This window comes from Caretta caretta, chromosome 25 (assembly GCF_965140235.1).
Source record: "Caretta caretta isolate rCarCar2 chromosome 25, rCarCar1.hap1, whole genome shotgun sequence".
Classification (NCBI taxonomy): Eukaryota; Metazoa; Chordata; order Testudines; family Cheloniidae; genus Caretta; species Caretta caretta.
Window position 1 is genome coordinate 12,024,253 of NC_134230.1, and position 21,635 is coordinate 12,045,887.

At 55.6% G+C, this 21,635-nt stretch overlaps 1 protein-coding gene across 2 annotated transcripts in view; it reads right to left on the bottom strand.

Moving 5' to 3' along the window:
• The window catches only part of SEMA6B (semaphorin 6B), an 85,632-nt gene that overhangs the window by 30,538 nt on the left and 33,459 nt on the right, over positions 1 to 21,635 (bottom strand). For both annotated transcript variants that reach the window (XM_075123345.1, XM_048831099.2), the window contains exons 2-3: positions 3,560 to 3,693; positions 2,654 to 2,783 (exon numbers count right to left, since the gene is read on the bottom strand). In XM_075123345.1, the coding sequence (XP_074979446.1) occupies positions 2,654 to 2,783; positions 3,560 to 3,693 (264 nt within the window). The remainder of the gene's footprint in view (positions 1 to 2,653; positions 2,784 to 3,559; positions 3,694 to 21,635) is intronic.

Genomic DNA, 21,635 nt, shown 5'->3' on the forward strand with positions numbered 1-21,635 from the left:
GAGACACAGCACGCGAGGGGGGGGGGGGGGGAGTCTGGTGGGCCACAGGAAATAACTCTGGGGGTGCGGGGAGCTTGGCGGGCTGCAGAAAATAACCCCTCGGGCCGCGTGTTTGAGACCCCTCCTTTACACAGAGACCTGTGGCAGGGAGTCTGGGTGCTACCAACACTAATGCAGTAATCACGGTCCTCTGCTCTCTCCCATCAGGGTGGCTCAGGTGAAGCAGGGACGCTGTGTTTCTACCATAAGAACAGCCAAAGTGGGTCAGACCAATGGTCCATCTAGCCCAGTGTCCTGTCTTCCGACAGTGGCCAATGCCAGGTGCCCCCAGAGGGAATGAACAGAACAGGGAACCATCAAGTGATCCATCCCCAGTTGCCCATTCCCAGCTCCTGGCAAACAGAGGTTAGAGACACCATCCCTGCCCATCCTGGCTAATAGCCATTGATGGACCTACCCTCCAGGAACTTATCTAGTTCTTTTTTGAACCCTGTTATAGTCTTGGCCTTCACAACATCCTCTGGTAAAGAGTTCAACAGGCTGACTGTGCATTGGGTGACAAAATACTTCCTTTTGTTCGTGTTAAACCTGTTGCCTATTCATTTCATTTGGTGACCCCTAGTTCTTGTGTTATGAGAAGGAGTAAATAACACTTCCTTATTTCCTTTCTCCACACCAGTCATGATTTTATAGACCTCGATCATATCCCCCCCCTCCCCCAGCCGCCTCTTTTCCAAGCTGAAGAATCCCAGTTTTACTAATCTCTCCTCATACGGAAGCTGTTCCATCCCCCTAATCATTGTTGTTGCACTTCTCTGGACCTTTTCCAACTCCAAAATAGCTTTTTTGGGATGGGGTGACCAGATCTGCACATAGTATTCAAGGTGCGCACGTACCATGGATTTATATAGAGGCAGTATGATATTTTCTGTCCTATTATCTCTCCCTTTCTTAATGATTCCCAACATTCTGTTTGCTTTGTTGACTGCCGCTGCACATTGAGGGGATATTTTCAGAGAACCATCCACAATGACTCCAACATCTCTTTCTTGAGTGGTAACAGCTAATTTAGACCCCATCATTTTGTATGTATAGTTGAGATTATGTTTTCCAACTTGCATTACTTTGCATTTAGCACCGTTGAATTTCATCTGCCATTTTGTTGCCCAGTCACCCAGTTTTGTGAGATCCCTTTGTAACTCTTTGCAGTCTGCTTTGGTCTTAACTACCCAGAGTAATTTTGTATCAACTGCAAATTTTGCCACCTCCCTGTTTACCCCTTTTTCCAGATCATTGATGAATATGTTGAACAACCCAGGGCCCAGGACAGACTCCTGGGGGACACCACCATTTACCTCTCTCCATTCTGAAACTGACCATTTATTCCTACCCTTTGTTTCCTGCCTTTAAACCAGTTACTGATCCATCAGAAGACTTTCCCTGTTATCCCATGACAGCTTACTGTGCTTAAGAGCCGTTGGTGAGGGACCTCGTCAAAGGCTTTCTGAAGATCAAAAGTACACTATATCCACTGGATCACTCTTGTCCACATGCTTGTTGACCCCCTCAAAGAATTCTAGTAGATTGGTGAGGTATGATTTCCCTTTACAAAAACCATGTTGACTCTTCCCCAACAAATCGTGTTCACCTAGCCAACACACAAAGCCCAGAATTGCAGATTCGCCGCTGTGTTTACAAACGATAGTTGTGTGTTTCATTGACCAGCTACTGAGATGGAAAGCCCAGTTCAAAGTCACGATCGAACCATAACAGATAAAGTTGTATACTCAGAACTGGCTTTCAGCCTTTACAAGGGAGGGGTCACAGAACAGTGAGCCACTTATTAGGGTCCCCCTGTGAGGGAAGGGGTCACAGAGCTGTGAGACTCATATGGGGGCCCCCATGCGAGGGGAGGAGAGTCACATGGGGGTGTGTGCAAGATGCAGGTTTTGGGGTCCTCTCTGTGAAGGGAGAAGACAGAGGACAGCAGGTCAGAACCAACAATCGGGGCACCCCTTTTGGAGGTCCAGACAGCAGAGGCCAATTAATGACTCACAGGGGGGAGCATTAGCGTCAATGGAGCACTGCACCCCCACCTCCATTACCACATGGGGGGCTGGACCCCATCTCCGGGGGATCTCAGCCCATCCTCCACTCACCAGCATCCTCTCTCCCCCTCTCTTCCCGTAGGCTGCGGGTTGCTATGGCGATCTGGCAGGGTGCAACCTCCCCAGGTTCTGCCTGTTTGGGACTCACCCCCGACCTGTCCCATGCCCTCCCCCCTGGCCTCACCTCCTGGTTCTCTGGGTCTCCCCCTACCCCTCCACCACATCAGCCTGCAGGAAAGGAGGAGGAGGAAGGAGAAAGGACAGCTGGGAGCACAGAGATCTCCTCTTGCCCCCACTTCTCCCCCCAGCCCCCTAATTCCATCTGCACCCAAATCTTCTACTGCTCCCCTGACCCTCCCAATCCCCTTTCACACACACCTCCGATCCCTCTCCTCCTTCCTGTGCTGCTCCCCCATTTCTTGCCCTGGCTCCCTGGAACTGTTCTCTTCGCTGTGTTTTGTATCTTGGGGAGGGGGCGGCCAGAGATCTCTGGGGCGTGGGCCCCCGTCCGAGGGGGGTGCCCAGCCCGGAGTGGAGTGCGTTACCTGTCGCCGATGTACAGAGTCCTGTTGACCTTCAACATGCGCTGGATGTGGAGTCGCTCCGCCCCGCCGCCATCCAGGCTGGAGAAACGGCTCAGCCCGCTGCCCACGAACACCGAGTAGTGCTTCACATCTGCCAGGGGACAGCAGCGCCCGCTAGCTCCCCTCTTCAACAGCACCCCCGCGCTGCCCTCCCCGCCCCTGGACCCACTGCGCCAATCCTGCCCAGATCGGGGGTGAGCTGAGTTCTGCAGCCCCAGCTGAGCCAGGGGTTCTCTCCCATCAAATCGGTTTGATTGACTGGTCAGGAGCGAGGCTCTGTCCCCCAGCTCTGCCGATGCCCCCCAATCCCGACCTGAAGGCACCCCCATCTTTGGCTTGGAATAGCCTCCCACCCACCCCTCGCTCTGCCAATGACCTGCAAAGCAACCCCCACTGGCATGCCAATGTATCTGCCATGCCACATGCCGAGTTGGATGCCCCTCTCCCATGCAGCTGGCGCAGTTCCTCCCTGCTCAGCAGGACTGGCCCCCTTGCATGCCAGTGCCCCACCCGTCCAGTACCAACGCAGCCGCCCCACGCCAGGGCCACCTGCTCAATCGGACGCATCCTGCCTGAGCTCCAAGGCAGCTTCCCCCTGCGTCCCAGAGCGGCTGCCACCTGTACTCCGATGCAGCCCCCTGTCCTGTCAGCATCCTGCCGGGCAGCCCCCTGTGCTCCCCTGCATCTGCCCCGAAATGGGACCCAATGTTCAACATGAAACCGGAGGGGCGGTGGGGGGGAGGAACCCGCACTGTAAAGGTGCACAGGGTTGGCTGAGGGCCCCTCTGGGCCAGCTTGGCACCAGACTGTGCCCCCCCCCAACTCTTCCTTGCTCGGCCCCCCTCGCTTCCACAGTCCCTCACTTACAGTCTCCGGGGGCCAGGCTAATGGGCCCGGGCTCTTCCGGGAACGCGGCCTCGGCCGTCCCCCCCAGCAGCAGCAGGATGAGCAGGGCACGGGGTGGCGTCATGGTCTCCAGGAGGGACGGGCGCCCTTCACACCTGCGGTGGCACAAGGAGAGAGATGGGGGTGTGAGAGGCAGGGGGCGCAGGGGTGGTCAGCAGCCAGCAGGGGGCAGGCAGAGAAAACCAACCCCCCACCCGCCCTGTACACCCCCTCCCCACCCCCAAAAGGCGAGAAGGGGACCGGGAGGGAATGTCTGGCCGTTCCTGTTTCAAAGGCGCTAATGAAAGCAGCTGTTTGGCCCCATCACGGCCCGCCACAGGGGGTGGGGTGGGGGCACGGCTCGGGTTTCCCCCTGCCCAGGGGGCCAGTGAGGCGGGGGCTAGGGGGAGTCAGACAGACGCTCCCCACCCCCACTCGGCTCCATTACTGTTCGAGGGCCCCTTCTGCACTGAGCTCTCGGCTCCTGCCAGGGTCCCCAGGATAGGGGAAGGCGGCATGGGGCTGGGGACCCTGGGGTTCAGGCCCCAGCTCCGGCAGACGAGTGATCTCGGGGTTAGAGCAAGGGGGCTTGGGAGCCAGGACTCCTGGGTTCTAGTCCCAGTTCTGCCACTGACTCATGGTGCGACCCCAGGCAAGTCCCACCCCCTCCATGCCTCAGTTTCCCCCTCTGTGCCAAAATGGTGGTGACTGGGAACTGCCCCGTTATCCCGGACTCCTGTGCTCCCAAAACACCAGCCCCACTGCCGGGCACCCCTCTTGGCAGCAGCTGAGCAGCATCCCATCCCTGGGGGAGCCTGAGGCTGGCTGCCAACCCTCCTCACTGAGGGTGGGGCATTTGGAGGCCTGGCTGGGAAACTCACTGCTCTTCCCGGGGCCCTTGATCCCAGACCAGAGCACAGGCTCCCTGGCACACCGCGAGGGCTGGGTGAGGGGGCTTGGGGCAGAGGCTACTGGGCAGGGGGCCAAGAGCTGCTGTCTTTTTCCTATGGAGGAGGCCCTGGGTGGGAGGGGATTGTTTCTTTAAAGGGTGAAGGAAAGTGGGTCATTCCCAGACGAAAGAATCCCATATATGCTGGGAAACGCTGTTCTTTCCAAGTCCCGCTCAGCCCCCTCTATCCATCCCCCATCCCTCGCTCTCCTTCCCTCTCCTCCACTTCCCCCTTCCCTCTCTCCCCTGCTCCTCTGTCATCCAACCCCCTGCTCTGCCCCCAGCCCTCTCCTCCGATCTCCCCATCCCTCTCTCTCAGGATTGATGGGCTCAGAGGAGGACCACAGGAAACAGGAGAATTTGATTTTGCAGAGACAGCATGGACCGGACGGCCCTGGGGGCCTCCTCCCTGGCATCCTTCATCATGCAGCGCAGGCTGCTAGCCCCTCCCCTGAGCACCAGGCACCCCCATGTGCACAAGTGTGACCCTCACCCCCTGGGGCTGGATCAGAACTGAGCACAAGGAGTCCGGAGCCACTGGTCAGCCAGCACCAGGGAACGCGAACCCCGTGCAGGTGGCTCGAAAAGCCTCCCCTGCCTCCCCCTCCCTGTGCTCCCCAGTGTCGCGGGAGGGTCTCTCTGGGTTTGGGGATTCAGGGGGAAGCTCTGGCTGGGTTGCCAAGGCCCTAGTGTTCTCCCACCCAGGCACTAAGCAGGGGTCATTTTAGATTTTGCTCAAACATTTCAGCGGCATAAATCAACATGTAGGTGAGTGACAGAGACGGGCAGCGCATGGGGACAGCCACGCAACCTCCCTTCCCCCCAACACAACCCACTGCCGAGACCCCAACACAACGCCCCCCATGACACAACCCACTGCCCAGACCCCAACACAACGCCCCGTGACACAACCCACTGCCCAGACCCCAACACAACCCACTGCCGAGACCCTAACACAACGCCCCGTGACACAACCCACTGCCCAGACCCCAACACAACGCCCCCCGTGACACAACCCACTGCCGAGACCCCAACACAACGCCCCGTGACACAACCCACTGCCCAGACCCCAACACAACCCACTGCCCAGACCCCAGCAAAACACCCCAACACAACCCACTGTGAAGAGCCCAGCACAACGCCCCGTGACAACCCACTGCACAGACCCCAGCACACGAACACTACACTACAGACACAACCCACTGCAGAGACACAACCCCTTGCTCTGACAGCAGCACAAACCACACGAGACACCCCAAACGCACAAAACGCACCCTGCTATGTCAACACACAAGCCTTCCCTCCACTCCTTTCTCAGTCACTGTGGCCCACACCGCCATCCTGCCGGTCGCTCAGGCCCATAACTGGCGTGCCATCTTGGATCCAGACCTCCCTCTAGGGCCTCCCACCCAGGCTGGGGAAGATTCTTTCCGGGGACCATCTCTGAGATCCGGCCTCTCTCATCCATCCCCGCAGCCGAACCGCTCATCCAGCCTCTCATCATCTCACATCTCCGCTGCGCCATCCTGCCCTCTGCCCTCGACACACGTGATCTTGCCCCGCTCCGCTCCTTTCACAATGCGGCTGCGATGATCGTGGCTCTGACCAGGTCACCCCTCTCTTTGCATCCCCTTCACATCAGACACAAGCTGCTTGTCTTCCCTCTTCACGGCTCTTCATCACCTGGCCCCACTGACCCATTGGCCCTTATTCACTGTCGAGATGTCAACTCCTGCTTCCGATCGGCCCACGCGTTACATCTCCAGACAAGCCCCTTTGTCACTGGGCAGGCGTTCCCCGTAAACATCCACAAAATCCTTTCAGTCCCGCCACCAAACCTTCCTTTGCCCGGAGGCCTACACGAAACTAGACAGCAGTTCGGCGGCTGGGACATCCGGCCATCTTGCTGACCCGTATCGTATCATTGGTTTCCTCGTTTGCCCATCTGTCTGTCTGTACCTGTTGTCTCTTGTCTTAGACTGGGGCAGGAGCTGTCTTTTTGTTCCACGTTTGTACAGGGCTGAGCGCAGTGGGATAATAAATAATAACTCGCATCATTCCAACGCAATATAGTGAAACACCCTCTTCACCCCCAACCTAAAGCGACAGGCACTGCACAGACAGAACAATACCCCCCGCAACCACCAAGATACACACTGACACTGCCCACACACAGCCACAACGCCAACCCAAGAGACATGCAGTGCACAAACACAACCCCTGCACACTCCACTCCCGCACACACACCGCAGACCACAGGCCAGATAGGTATGTAAGGGCACACACACACACACACACACAAACACCAGGCAGATGCACCACTCCACAGGGACACCTTCGTCTGGGGTCGCATCCTGGCTGAGCGTAACTCCCCAGAGCTGCCCGGCGCGGGGGCCATGTTACAGATGAGGGCCCTGCCAGGGCACGGCCTCGCGTGGGCCATCAGGCGCTCGGTTCTTGCTCCAGGGAGTCAGAGGAAAGACGCACAGCGCAGGCAGGCAGAAAGACAGAGGCAGCTGGGGAGGAAGAGGCTCTTGGGCATCCACTGGGCTGCGGATGGCACCTGGGCCGCGAGATCCTCTCCCCAACAGACAAAAGGCTCCTATGCTGCCCTGGTGCTCTGACTACGAGGAGAAACTGGCGAGGTGTGACAAAGGACAGGCCGTGCTCTCCAGCGGTGACCCTTCCGCCACTGGCTTCGCAGCCTCCTGGGGCCCTGAGGGAGAGGTGATCCTGGGCCGTGGCAGTTTGGGTTGCTGCTTCCCCAGGCGATGGGGAAGAAGGACTGGGATGCAGGTGATGGGAGGCTGGAGAGATGAACTGGGTGAGGGAGGGAGAGGGAATGGAAGGGTCTAAGGGTCCCCTCAGCACAGCATCCAGGCGGTGAAGCAGGGCGTGGGTTTGCCCCGTGGCAAGCAGCTGGGGTGGGGTGATGGGAAAGTGAAATCTATACACCCCCTCCGCCCCTACACCTGCCCCCACTAACCCCCCACTCCCCAGTCCTTCCACGTACACACACGGCCCACTGCATAGAAACATACATCCGTCCCACTGGCTACCCATAAAGACACACACACACCACTCTCTGGGCACACAGACACTCCCCCTCAACTCCCTACACATGATCCACTCTTTCTATACACACACACCCCACTCTCTACACAGAAACACACACGTGTGCCAGTCACATATACCGCCTCCTCTATACACACTACTCTCTGCACCCTCTACAAATACATCACCCTCTCAACACACACACACACACACACACATATGCACACACACACAGGAACACGACCTCAAGTTTTGTACATTCTCAGCTTTCCCCACCGGCCGCCTACAGTACCCATAAAACCCCGTCCCTTGCAATCGTGGCGTGATGTAACGTCGAGGGACCCAAGCCAAAACCCTGCATCCCAACATGCTCGAAGCACAGCCGAGGACCCACACGTTACAAACCCCTCTGGCCCCTAGGAAACACCACCCCTGCCTGAACACCTGCTTCTGACACTGATTGCCCGACCCACTAGAATTGCTCACCGCTTTCACCGCAGCACCCAGTTCCATTGCTCACTCTTACGGCATCATTTAGTAACTAATGCAGCTCAGAAATTAAGAGCTAATGTGGAGGATTAATAAACATACTTATGGAGAGTTAAAAAAAGGAGAAAAAAATACAGGAAGGGATGAAGAGAGAGAGAGAGAGACACACAGCAGGTAAAGAAGCAAGAATGAAGCCCCCACTTCCCATCACCCTAGCAGGGGCCCATCCCTGGAACTGCCCCTGCCCCAGAGGCTGCGTTGATTACAGGGCAAGCCATGCTGGCTTCCACTCCCCTCTCCCCAGTTCATTCCAGCATTCACTGGCATTCCAGATTAATTGCCAGCTGGTTCTGAGCTGCAGCTTAATGCCCACTGCAGGCGAAACTCATGCTACCCAATTTAGACGGACAAGAGCCATTAGCCTTTATGTGGAGACCTCTGATGGCTTTCCACAGGGAGGGCTTGGGTCATGTGGCCCCTGAACTAAGCATCTGATGGGATGAACTCCCAACATAGCCCCAGGGGGCTTGAGTTCCTAACGAGCCCAGCCCCGAATCTGTCACCATTGAGTGTCACAACAGAGCACTATGGAGAATCCGGCCCCACGAAAACGAGGCAGGAAGGGATACAGAGAAGCCAAGCCGTGTGTATCGAAGAAGCATCAGCTTGGATTTCCTGAACAAAATCTTTTATTAAACCTAGACGAGATGTCCCGAGGTGGCAAAGATCAAAGCAGCTTCCAAAAGCCGCTGCTCTCTTTTCTCACTTAAGGTGAGTAAATACAGGTGCAGGTTACACTGCTGGTTGCAACATTGTGCCTATCATCTTTTACCTTTTCCAGGGCCTTTTTAGCCAATGGGAAGACAACAACGCACACAGGTACTCCACAACTGTGCGTGCTAAAGAGGAAAGGTTAAAAACACAGGGCGTGTTTAGTCTTGAGAACAGAAGACTGAGGAGGGACCTGATAACAGTCTTCAAATACGTTAAGGGCTGTTCTAGAGAGGACAGTGATCAATTGTTCTCCATGTAGGCAGGACAAGAAGCAATGGGCTTAATCTGCAGCAAGGGAGACGTTAGGAAAAACTTTCCAAATCTCAGGGGAGTGAAGCTCTGGACCAGGCTCCCAAGGGAGCTTGTGGAATCCCCGGCACTGGTGGTTTTTAAGAGCAGGTTGGACAAACCCCGTCCGTTCTAAGAGTCTATGAATTAACTCTTCCCTTGCTGGTGCAATGGAAAACCTCAAAAGTTCCTGATACATTTGGACAAACGTTGGCCGAGCTTCTCCACTGGGAATCTTCTGAAGATTCCCCACAGCCCTACCTGGTTTTGTTTATCGAAGGTATGTATCCGGCCCCATTACAGTAGTGTCTGAGCGCCTCGCAATCTTTAATGCTTTTATCCTTACAACACCCCTAGCCCTTTGTTACAGATGGGGAACAGAAGCACAGAGAGGCTAAGTGACTTGCCCAAAGTCACAGGGGAAGTTTGTGACAGAGCAGGGATTTGAAGCTGCGTCTCTAAATCCTCGGCTAGTGTGCCAACCACTGGATCATCCTTCCTGCCTCATCCAGTAATCCTGCTGCCTTTCGGATCAGTGGGAGCAAGGAAGCCAGGGAGTGATATTTTCTCATTGTAACCCAAAGCTGCTTTGTGCTTGTTTCTTGTCTGAAATGCAATCAGATCGGGATGTACAGAGTGTTGGAAAATCAATTGAAATACACTGGAGCCTACAACAGACGGCTTAACTCCCCCTCCCCCCGCCTTCATTCCCCTCTGCAAGAGCCGAACCTCCTGGGGGTGAAAGGCTCCCTCGGTGTCCCATTGGAGCCATTCAGCCAACTGGCGGTAGCTCTCTGGAAGCAAGAGCAAATTCACCAGGCAAGTCTGGGGCTGCCCCGAACTCAGGGTAGGGGGGAAGCAGAAGGAACTGAACCCAGGGCCCTTGGCTGCTGTCCAGTTGCTGTAATTAACAAGTAAGCAACAATTTAATTGATTAGTCAATTTCATGTAACCAGCGAGCTGAGACTCTGGTTAAATCAAAACGCCTTCTCCCCCCTGTGTCCTAGGCAGAAGAAGCCATCAAGGGTGAAATTGCACAACAGCCCCTGAAATACCATGGTGTGACCACCACCCCCAGCCCTTCCCTGGGGGGAGAAAGAGGATGCAGGAGTGGGGCGGGGAGGAGACGCACCTAGAAAGTTCTTGCAGCTCAAACTGCAACGGGGCATTGGGCAGAGGGGTTTTAGGGGTGGACAGATGCCCCCCCCGCTCCCCCACCCTGTCTTTGCGGTTCCTCTAACACAGCAGGAGGCATTTGCTAAGACACAGGCTGCCTCCACACCGTGTGCTTCCCGCAGCGAGTCTGCCCGGGCGGGGCCCCTGGGGAATCCAGGGGGGCCCTGCACCCCAACTCCGCAGTCAGACGTGCCTCTCAGCCAGCTGGTAAAACAGAAGGTTTATTGTTCGACAGGAACACAGCGTAGAACAGAACTTGTTAGCACAGAAATCAATGACTTTCAGCCAAGTCCATCTTGGGGAGTCCTGGGCCAGGGCTGAGGTCTGATGACTCCCGTGGGAGGAAAGGAAAATGCTATATTTCAGCCCCTGGGAGTCTCCAGCCAGGAGACCCAAGTGCATCCCGAGACCTCTGCCATATCCCAGCCCTTGCAACCTCCAGCACCCCAAGAGCTAATTCTGGCACCTTTGGTACTGCCCAGCGCCAGCATCCTTCCTCACGTCGAGATCTGGACGCAGGCCACCATGCACTGCACCCTGTCACCTGTGCACCTCCTCTGCTGTTAACAGCCACCCTTCCCTTCACTCCCACCTCCCTGTCTTCCCTCCCCCTTCATTGTCTTCCCGACTGTCCAACGCCCTGCCCCGAGCCCTCCTCCCCTGCCACGCGGGGACGTTAAGGATACGGGCGCCCGTGACAGGCATCGAGAAGGAACTGGCGTAATTAGAAATTAAAGCTGCCTCTTCTCACAAAGGGGTCTCCAATACAGGACTCCGGGCAATCAGCCAACTGAACGCGGAGTCGATATTTCACCCCCCTCGCGAGACAGGCGGGCTTCCCAGATGGGATGTGTGAAGCAAAGCCAGCCCTGGCCACTCACCTCCCGAAAACAGCCTGTCAGCTCCTAACAAGCAGCACGCAGGGCTACCAACCCTGCCGCCCCCAGGCGCTAGGAGTGACCCGAGAGGGGAGGGACAGAAGGGCTGACTATGAATATTACTTAGGAGATCATTGTGATTAATAGAACATTTCGATCCCTTGCCCCCGTCGATTAGTCGGGTATCATTTGGGACAGTCACCGTATGGAATGATATCACAGAGGCACACACAACCACGCTAGCCAGGGCAGGACTGCTGCCTACAGTCTGGCTTATAGGAACTGCCAGACTGGGTCAGCCCCAGAGACCTTCTATTCCTGTATCCTGTGTCCAATATGAGCAGGAGCACCTGTTTCAGGGAAGGTGTGAGAACCCTGTAGCAGGCAGTTATGGGATAATCTAGGGGAAATTCTCCTTCTCCCATTAGTTAGAGGTTGGCATATGTCCTGGAGCAGAAAGGTTTATATCCTTTCAAATACACTTATTTATTCATTTACTCTCATAACTCTGGATGTTCTCATCACCTATATAAATGTTCAGTCCCATGTTGGAATTCTGCTAAGCTCCTGGCTGGAATGGGATCTTGTGGCCATGAGTTCCACAGGCCAACTGTGTGCCGTGTTCAAAAAGACATTTTTGTCGATCACTCTAGGCCCAGCTTTTCCAGTGCTGCTCGTCTGACGTCAGATACTTCAGAGGAGGTTTTCAGAAAGTGCTGAGCATCTGCACCTCTGAAAATCAGGTCCCTTTATGGGCTCTGAAGCTGGGCACCCAAAATCACTAGTCACTTTTGAAAATCTTGAGCACTTCTTTTTACTCTCCTGTGCAATGGGGTTCCCAGCCCTTCCCTTGGGGACATGAGCCTATAGCCTCCTTCAGTTCAGCATCAGGATGTTTTTCGTGTAATACTCACGGGAAGGGAAGGTGGTCCAGTGGTTAGGGCAGCTCTCCGGACTAGGGAGACCTGGGTTCAAGTCCCTGCTCTGCCCCAGACTGTCTCTGTGACCTTGGGCAAGTCACTCATGGTATGTCTACACTGTGGGGTTTTAAATGCCACCCCTGCCCATCCTCCACACTTGAAGCCCTTACGGCTGCATTGATTCAGAGCTGGCATGCTCCTCTGGGAATGGGTATGTTGAACTGTGACCTGTCCCCCCTACTCACCTACCCTGCAGAGTGGAAGTAGCAAAGGCACTGGGGCCTGGCCTCAAGTCAATAGGCTCCCACTGTGCCTCAGTTTCCCTTGTGTAACATGGGGACAACAACACTGCCCTATGTCACACGATGAATACGTTATGAGGTGCTCAGATACTAGTCATCCCTAAGCACTCTAGAGCGTCAGATTCACTTCCCCCAGCCATGCTCAGGCTGCTAGGCTTTCGTTTCGGATTGCAGATCCTCTTTAATGTTTTACAAAGGGGGAATTACGAGCCGTCAGATGGAGGGTGACACAGTGCGGTATATTTTTACATACCATTTTGATGTACCCAGGGCTGTAAAAGAAACTGAATTAATTCTCCAAAGCGTCCAGGGTTGACTTTAAACATAAAAACATGTGAACGAATCCCCAGTGGAATTCACAACGCAGCTCCCAGCGCCATAAAAACCATGGTGCTTCATTTGCATGCCAATTATTTCCCCCTTTGTTATCACGACCGCATCTCAAAGTTTAAGTAACAACTTAAAAAGAGATGGCCTGGCACGAGGTCTGACCTGCCTTGTTTTCATCTTCTGTCTCTTTGCAAAGTCTGTGCAATTCAGGATGTGAATTTCTCCCCCCCCCACCACCACAAAGACACAGCTTCAGCTGCTCTTTTTTTAAAAAAAATTTCCATTAAAAAAAACCTAACTAACTGACAGGTGCCTGGACATCATTACAATTCTGCAATAACAACGCAGAGCCCCTCTGCTCTGTGCAGCCGGACAGTGGTAAACTAGGACTCAGAACACAGATCGTCCAAGCAACGGGATGCAGAGTGCAGCTGTCCTTGAGCTATTCTATACCAACAAATCAGGACGCAGGGCCCAGAATTTAGGAGCAACCCTACCCGAACAAACCAGCAAAGTAGAAGAAGAAACAAACTGAGAATTGGGGAATACAAAGAGATTTCAGACTCATGTTTCCAAGGGGTTATTATTCTGAAGAGGATAAAAAAAAGGAGTGAAAACATGGAGCTTTCTAATAGCGCGAGATGTTCCGATGGCATTTGTAGAAATACAAAAGCTGCCCCAGAAATAACTCCGTGCCAAACCGTTGAGCCCTTGCCAGCTTATGATTGTTTCCACGTGACGCTCAAATAGCCAACATCTGGAGCTGGGAAAATTTCAGCCTTTTCCCACTGCTTCTGGGGGCTATGGAGCCTTTTGTCTCTGGCTCACCAGTTCAAACGCACCTTGGGCATGAATGCCAGTCGCGTCTGGTGGCTGCTTGGAGCGTGTAGCTGTTCTCAGTCTGGTATCTAGCAGGCCCCATCAGCTTTTAACAGAATCACAAGACTGGAAGGGACCTCGAGAGGTCGTCTAGTCCAGTCTCCTGCGCTCATGGCAGGACTAAGTATTATCTAGACCATCCCTGACAGGTGTTTGTCTAACCTGCTCTTAAAAATTCCCAATGAGGGAGATTCCACAACCTCCCTAGGCAATTTATTCCAGTGCTTAACCACCCTGACTGTTACGAAGTTTTTCCTAATGTCCAACTGCAACCTCCCTTGCTGCAATTTAAGCCCATTGCTTCTTGTCCTCTCCTCAGAGGTTAAGAAGAACAATTTTTCTCCCTCCTCCTTGTAACAACCTTTTATGTACTTGAAAACTGTTCTCATGTCCCCGCTCGGTCTTCTCTTCTCCAGACGAAACAAACCCAGTTTTTCAAAGCTTCCCTCACAGCTCATGTTTTCTAGACCTTTCATCATTTTTGTTGCTCTCCTCTGAACTTTCTCCAATTTGTCCACATCTTTCCTGAAATGTAGTGCCCAGAACTGGACACAACACTCCAGCTGAGGCCTAATCAGCGCGGAGCAGAGCGGAAGAATTACTTCTCGTGTCCTGCTGACCACACTCCTGCTAATACATCGCAGAATGAGGTTCACTTTTTTTGCAACAGTGTTACACTGTTGACTCATATTTAGCTTGTGGTCCACTATGGTCTCTGTTTCTGTACGGTACCCAGAAGCCTCTGCCATTGAGCGGTTGATGGGGCCTGTTAGCCGGGAGGCCAAGATCCGAATGAGCTGGAGCGGCTGAATTCCCCTCTCGTGCCCGGAACGGGGAGTTTCAGGGTTTAGAACTCAGGACCGCCTGGCGCCTGGCCCTCTGCTCAGATCACTGCCCCACCTGTGATTCTGGCTCTGCCCAGCCCGGGGGGCGTGAGCACAGAGGCTCCCTGATGGGGGATGCTTTGGGAGGCGGGGCAGCACCAGCCGCAAGAACAGAGCAAGTGGGAGCTACGCCCTGCTGAAGAGCCAGGGGCAGGAGCTCGGGGACAGTCTCCACAGGGGAAAGCACCTGCCGGTGGGTCAGAGCGAGGTGGAGCAAAGCTGCTGCCTGCTTGAAAGCCGATCTGACTCATTAAAGCAGCTATTGAAGCAGCGCTGGTGTCAGACACACGCTCACACACCTACTTGCACACACACTCACACACATGCACTCACACTCATGCGTGTAGGCGCGTGCACACACACACACACAAACATGCACATTCACTTTTCACATGCATGCACATACACTCTCACTCACACACATTTGCACCCCCACATTCTCTCACACACTCACCCATGGAAACCTGCACTGACATGCGTGTTCATGCACAAGCACTTTCTCGCAGACACACATTTGCACGCATGCACACACTGTCACAGACGTGTACACACCCACGCGCACCTACAACTATGCACATGTGCGCACACCTACATGCACCCCCCCACACTCCCACGCCTACATTCACACGCACAAACTCACACATTCTCATGCACACTCGCACACCCGCTCACAGGTGCGCACAGCATGTGCACTCCTGCTCACATTCGCACATGGACCCCCTCCCCTCACACACATACAGTGTCTCACACACTCCTGGGAAACTGCAAAACTGCCCAGCTCCCTTTGAGCAGCCAAAGGGGGCAGGGAGGTCCATGAAAGCTCTGGGTCTGGGCACTAAAGGCTGGCGGCATCTCTTCCCCGTGTCTTTACCAGATTCCTTTCCCTGCATCACCCCTTTGAAATCGGCTTGGCAAACAGGCCGCGCAGTTCATCAGCGGCTGCGGTTCGGGAGGGAGGGAAGCGGATGGATTTCGAAGCACCCGGAGAAGAAAGGAGCTGAGGAGATGAAGGGAGCGTTGGCCCCAGGGCCCTGATCCTGTGTTCTCCCTGTGCAGTGGGGGAGGGGGCTTGGATCAGGCACAGCCAGCCCCTCCCCTGGCCGAGCACCTGCACTGGGGAGATGGGGTCACACACACCCAGGGGTGCATCAGCACCCAGTGAGGGGTCTCGCCGGGGCAAACAGCCTTCTAGGGAACACAACCCCCACCCCAGGCCAACACACACAACGCAACACCCACCCCCTACCCACCTCAGCTCAACATGTTCACCCCACAACACCCAACCCGACTACACACAACCTCCCCACCCCCAGCCCAACATACACACAACTCCCTCTCCACAACCCAATACACACAACCCCGTAGAGTCCCACCCTGGCCCAATATACACAACCCCCACTCCAGCCCAATATATATTCAACCTTCCCAACCCAATATACACAACCCTCCCACCTGCCATGCAAACACGCCCCACTCGATAAACCCAGAAAAACATAACACAACGTCCATGCCTCACACACCACAAACACACTCCGTCCGAAACAACTCAAAACACCCCCACAAGACTTAATGCCTCCCATAACACAACATGCATGCCTTGTTTAGCCTCATGTAACACACACACACACTCAATTCAAATGGACACTCAATTCATGCCTCACATAACACATCCCACGCAAAACACCCCACACCTTCCACACAGCCCCCGCTGCCCCCTTACATAACACAACCCACTAGCAATGAGTCACTCCTTCTCCAGTTCCCTCTTCCCTCTCACGTCTGATCCACCCCCTTTAGTACCTGACAGGTAGTGCTGTCCTTTACACACACACACACACACACACACCCTCTAGTCTGGAATGTGAGCAGGCTGTACTGAGTGTGTGTGTGTGTGTGTGAGAAATTGACATTGCAATGGAAGGTTCCTGCAATGGAGGGAGGCCCCTGGAGAGGCGTGCATAGAGAGGGGCCAGGTTCCTGTCCAAATCTGCCCTCCCCAGGGGGTACACATATGGATCTCTCTCAGCTGGGGCAACTGCTCTTGGCTCACCACGGCTTGGCCATCCCTGGAGGCCCAGAGCCTGATCTGCCCAGGCAGGGCACTTCTATAGGTGCAGGGGGCAGGATGGCTCTGGGTCACGGTGAGACAGCTTTTTGCCTCTAGGTCACTGGTGCCAGCCCAGCCCCAGGGGAACTCCGCTCCCCTCTGATGGCTGTCGGGTGACCTGTGGAAATGGAACTGAGCAGCTCTCAGGTGCCCCCAGCAGACACGCCACACAAAGCGCCCGGGCAGAGGGATTTCAAGACACCCTGCTGCCAGCTTTCTCCGGGCACGTGAGCAATGCAAGTTGTGTGTGCGAGACGCCCACCCTGCTTAGAGCCTCCTCTCGTCTCCTCCGCCACGGGATCCGGACCGGCACCCCCACGGCATCTCCCCTTGCCCCAGACGAGCCCCTAGCCAAGATCAGGGCCCCACTGCCAGATGCCGTGCACACACATAGGAGAGAGAAGAGCTCAGAGTCTGAGCAGACAAAGGAAGGATGGCTGGGCCCATGTTACAGATGGGAACTGACGTACAAGGAGGTTAAGTGACTTGCCCAGGGTCACCCAGCAAATGGGTGGCTGAGCTAGGAATCAAACCCAGGTCTCCTTAACCCCAAATCCCTCCTTTCTGCCTAGAGAGGCGCTCGGAGACCGGAGCGGGGGAAGGCGTGACTGTGTGTGCGAGTGCATATGTGTAACTGCACATGCGCGTGTGCGTGTGTGAGAGAGACTGAATGACATGAGGCACATCCTCACTAGGGACTGGAGTCTTATTGCACAATGACTCCGCCCGCCCCGTGCAGCACAGCGCCCCCTACCACTGCATTAGGGCCAGCCGACTCACAGGGCAGAGCGCCCCCTACTGAGCCATCCACCCCACCGCCTGCAGCATGGCACCCTCCTTAGCGCTGAGATCAGCACGGATTCCCAGCGGGAGAGGTTTTGCTCAGAGGCCTCCAGACCCAAGGCCAGACGCCATCGCCACCCTGCTTAGCACATGAGATCCAACCAGAAGAGAGGTTTCAGAGCAGCAGCCGTGTTAGTCTGTATTCGCAAAAAGAAAAGGAGGACTACTCCTTTTCTTGTAACCAGAAGACAGCCAGGCTTGGCACGTGTCCCGCTGAGCAAGGCTGGGCAGCGTGGAGCCAGGGAGGGTAAACACGGGGTAGGTGTGTGAATAAACAGAACCAGCGCAGAGCTGGGGGCTTGCAATTGCCAGGCGCCAGGGAACGTAGCCATGAGCATGAAGGGCTGGGGGACAGAGCCGCCTCGGAATAGACACCTTGGCTTGAAAGTCACCCAAGCACCGGTCTCTTCGCTCTCCACCCCCTCCGCTTTTGGAAAGCCCGACAGGAACGCCACACTCGGCTGCCTGCGGAATCAGAGACTGGCAGCTTGGTTAATTTCTAAATCAGAGGGATGGGGGATCTGAGAGGTGGAGGAAGTGGTGGTGGTGGGGGGGTGTTGCATGTGTGGGGCGGTGGGGGTTCTGTTGACAGGGAAATCAGCCTTTAATTAATGAGCTCGTTAGAAGGGTGTGAGATGGCAGACAGATACCTCGCTGCTGTTCAGTGATCTGTCAGGGAGTCCCATCAGCCATGATGCAGCCAGTTCCTCCTCCAGGCTGATTAGATCTGCAGAGTGGAGGAGAAACTCTCTAACTGTCATCATCAGGGGCAGGAGGAGATGGATGAAAGAGACTTGCCTGGGTCTGCAGCATCGATCCCGCCCAAGCTTAGCTGACCAGCTGCTGAGAACAGGCCATTCGGGGAGCGGCTCCGCCTACACTCAGGGATTCTGATCTCACACTAGTTGAAAACGGGAATAACCTAGAAGTCATTAACTGAGGGCTTGTCTACACAGATCATTATCGTGTGGCAAGGCAGGGTATGAATCTACAGAGCACTAGCTTGCCATGGACCAACGCACCGTGTGGACCCTGCTCCAGCGCACCGAAAGTCCCAGAGTGCACTTTGGTTAATGCTACCCGGCAAGTACTGTGAGTTACTCCGGATTTACACCAGTATAACTGAGATCAGCCAACCCACACAGCCTTGCCGTTTGTCTTTGCGTGTGTGGGCCTGTGATTTGTGGTGCTCGGGGTCATTTACACATACATATGCTCTGTGAGTGTGCAAGGGGGGGCGTTAGTGCACACTCCGACATTGGGGGGGGCACATGTGTGTGTTCTGCGGGTACAGCTTCAAAGCACCATATGCACACTCAGGGAACGTGTGGGTGTGCTCAATGCACGCTTGTGAGCTCAGTTAGCATGTCTGGCAGGTTTTCGATGCACACTCATCGACTGCGTCAGTTTAATATTCTGTGCACGCTTGTGCATGCTTGTGCACGTGTTTTGTGCACCCACACGTGGGGTGTGCACTCTCTGGGTGGCTATGCTTAGTGGACACCTGGCTGTGTTGCGGGTACTTCCCAGGCAAACTTGTGCATTTGATGGGCGTCTTGTGTGCGCAGGCATGCAACTGCCATAGATGGTCTGTGTACGGGGGCACTTCATCGACATCTTCCACATACAAAAGTATTTCAGGGGTATCTGGCAGGGGCACTGCATGCACTCCGGTGTACTTTGGTGGGTGTACTCCGGACACGGGTGCGTATTTTGGGAGTGGACGGTGAGTGTATTCCATGTGCACACGTATATTTGGGAGGGCACCGGGAGGTCTACTCTCCCCGCACACATCCGTTTCTGTGGCTGTCGTGTAAGTCATGTCCCGCTCCATCACCCGGCCAAGTTGATCCCATCCCCAGGGATTTCCATGAGCACCGGAACCCGGTTTGTCAGCACCTCGTCTGTGTAATGACCCAGCAAAGGAGAGGAACAGACAGGGCCGGGTTAGCCCATCATTGAGCCCTGGGCCAACACACACTTTGAGCCCTGGCCTTTTAATACGGAGGGGGAGAGATGGAAGGAAAGAAACCGAAAGAAGGGGAAAAATACCCATCAGTGACATTCCCTCCCCGACACGTCCCAGCAGTAAATTCCCATCCCAAGCAGCAGGCCCTGCTCTGTCGGGGATGGCAAAGCGAGCCTCAGCCGGAGCTGATCTGCCCACGACCCGAGAGAACGGCACTCGCTGGGCGAGTGGCCTCATGAGCCAGGTCGCAAGGCCGCTCAAATCTGGCTCGGCCGCCCCTCCGCCACAACAGGCACGAAACCCCCCTCCCCCCGGGGTGGGCAGGGGCCGAGCAGCCCCCCGTTGGCCCGTCCATTCCCTGCCCTCCCTCCCGTTTTCCCTGGTGTCTCCGACTGCCTGGCGCATGATTTGCAGGGCACCCGCAGGGACCGGGGCAAGAGGGAGCCGCCCCCTCCACCAGTTCAGAGTGGGGCCCAGCAGTCTGGGAAAGACGCCAAACCTTTTGGAGCGGATAGAGATACGGCAACAGCAGGTGAGCTGAGCTTTCTCTCACACACACACACACACACACACACCAGGCACAGCCTCTCTCTCACACTCAGACTCATTTATAGGCAACGCATTCACACAGACAACCTGGCCGTTCTCAAACCAGTCCCGCATCATCTACATCTTTCCACCCGCACAATCAGTGGTGGTGTTACCTGTCTTACCGTCACACCAAGAGGCCCTGCTCAAACTCGGGCGCTGCACAGACACCCAGCAAGGATCACCAATGAGCGGAAGGAAGCCCCATTGTAGTGGGGAACAGAGGCTAAGTGATGTGACCAAGGTCACCCAGGGAACTGGGAACTGAACCCAGGACTCCTGCCTCCTAGCCCAGGGCCATAACCACAAGGCGACCCTTCGCTGTTAGATGGCCAAGCCCCACCTCTGTGACCATGTCGCTGGCTTGTTACCCCCTGCGGGGTCCCTGTCTGTCCCTCTCTCCTGACTGCTTAGCTGCCGGGTGGCTTCTCTGGCTGCCCCCTGCTCAGCAGGTCCCTCCTGGCTCCCAGACGGACCCTGGGAGTGGCTACGGCTGGGAAAGAATTGGAGCTCCGGGCTCCTCCCCGCAGCTCTGCCATGTCCAAGCTGGAGAGCCATCTGCTCCCCCAGGACCCCAGCCCGGAGACTAGTTCTTTGCCTGGGCCGTTTTTAAACAAAGCCAGTATCAACTTAATTGCAATAATTAAAGGCTCAGTGTCTCCCCCAGGGTGGCCATTCCCGGCCTTTGCCACCTGTGCTGAATTATTGGCCCCTCTCAATGGGCCCCCCAGGAGAAACTGCAGCCGTCTTTTCATTTACCTGCAGCCTTTTACTAGCTGCCTGAGACTCCTCGTTACCCAAACGAGAGCTTCTGCTCGGAATTAGTGCGCACTTAAATCTTCTCGTCTCCCCCCCTCCACGCTCCTTCCTTCCCAGCACCACTTCTCCCCCATCCTTCCTTCCATCTCTGGCCCCATTCTTCCGCTAGTCTTCATTTCCTGTCTGGCTTAAGGCAGCCTGGCAAGGTGCCGGGGGGAGTTTGCACACGGAAAGGGCCGTGCCGCGCGTGTGCAGGAACGTGTGCACCACAGACTCACACCATGCCTGCAAAACACAGGAGTGTGTGTGCAGGCCACACCCACGAAGGGATGCAGAAGGCACCAGCTATGCGGACGCACGGGCACGGGGGGCACCTCACAGAGCACTGCCCCAAATGCACAAGAGCACAGAGTGCCCGGGTGCACCCAGGATTGGCACGAGCGTGCACATGCAACACACGGTGCCGGCCAAACGCGGGGGAACGGGACGGGTGACAGGCCAGAAGAGCTCACCAACGTGTACGGAGTGCGGGTCGTGCATTGAACACACCGGCCAAGAGGAGGGTGCACACTTGGTAGCTGGCGCTGAACCAGCTGCCCCCCTTCATCCCGGGAGGCTCCCTGGGGGTACACAGGGTCGGGAGGCACCTCGCTCCCATGAGCCCTTAGCGCGAGGACGTCTTGTTTGTGCCCGCTGTGCCCCCCTGACTCCACCAGCCTCTGGCGACACCTGCACGGCCTCCCAGCCCTGCCTCTCTCTGTCCAGTCGCACCCCAGGCCCCGAGCCCTCCGAGCGTCCCATCCCGCTCCACCAGACGCTCACCGAGCCCTCATACCCACCGCTCCCAAAGGACAGGACACGCCAGCGGA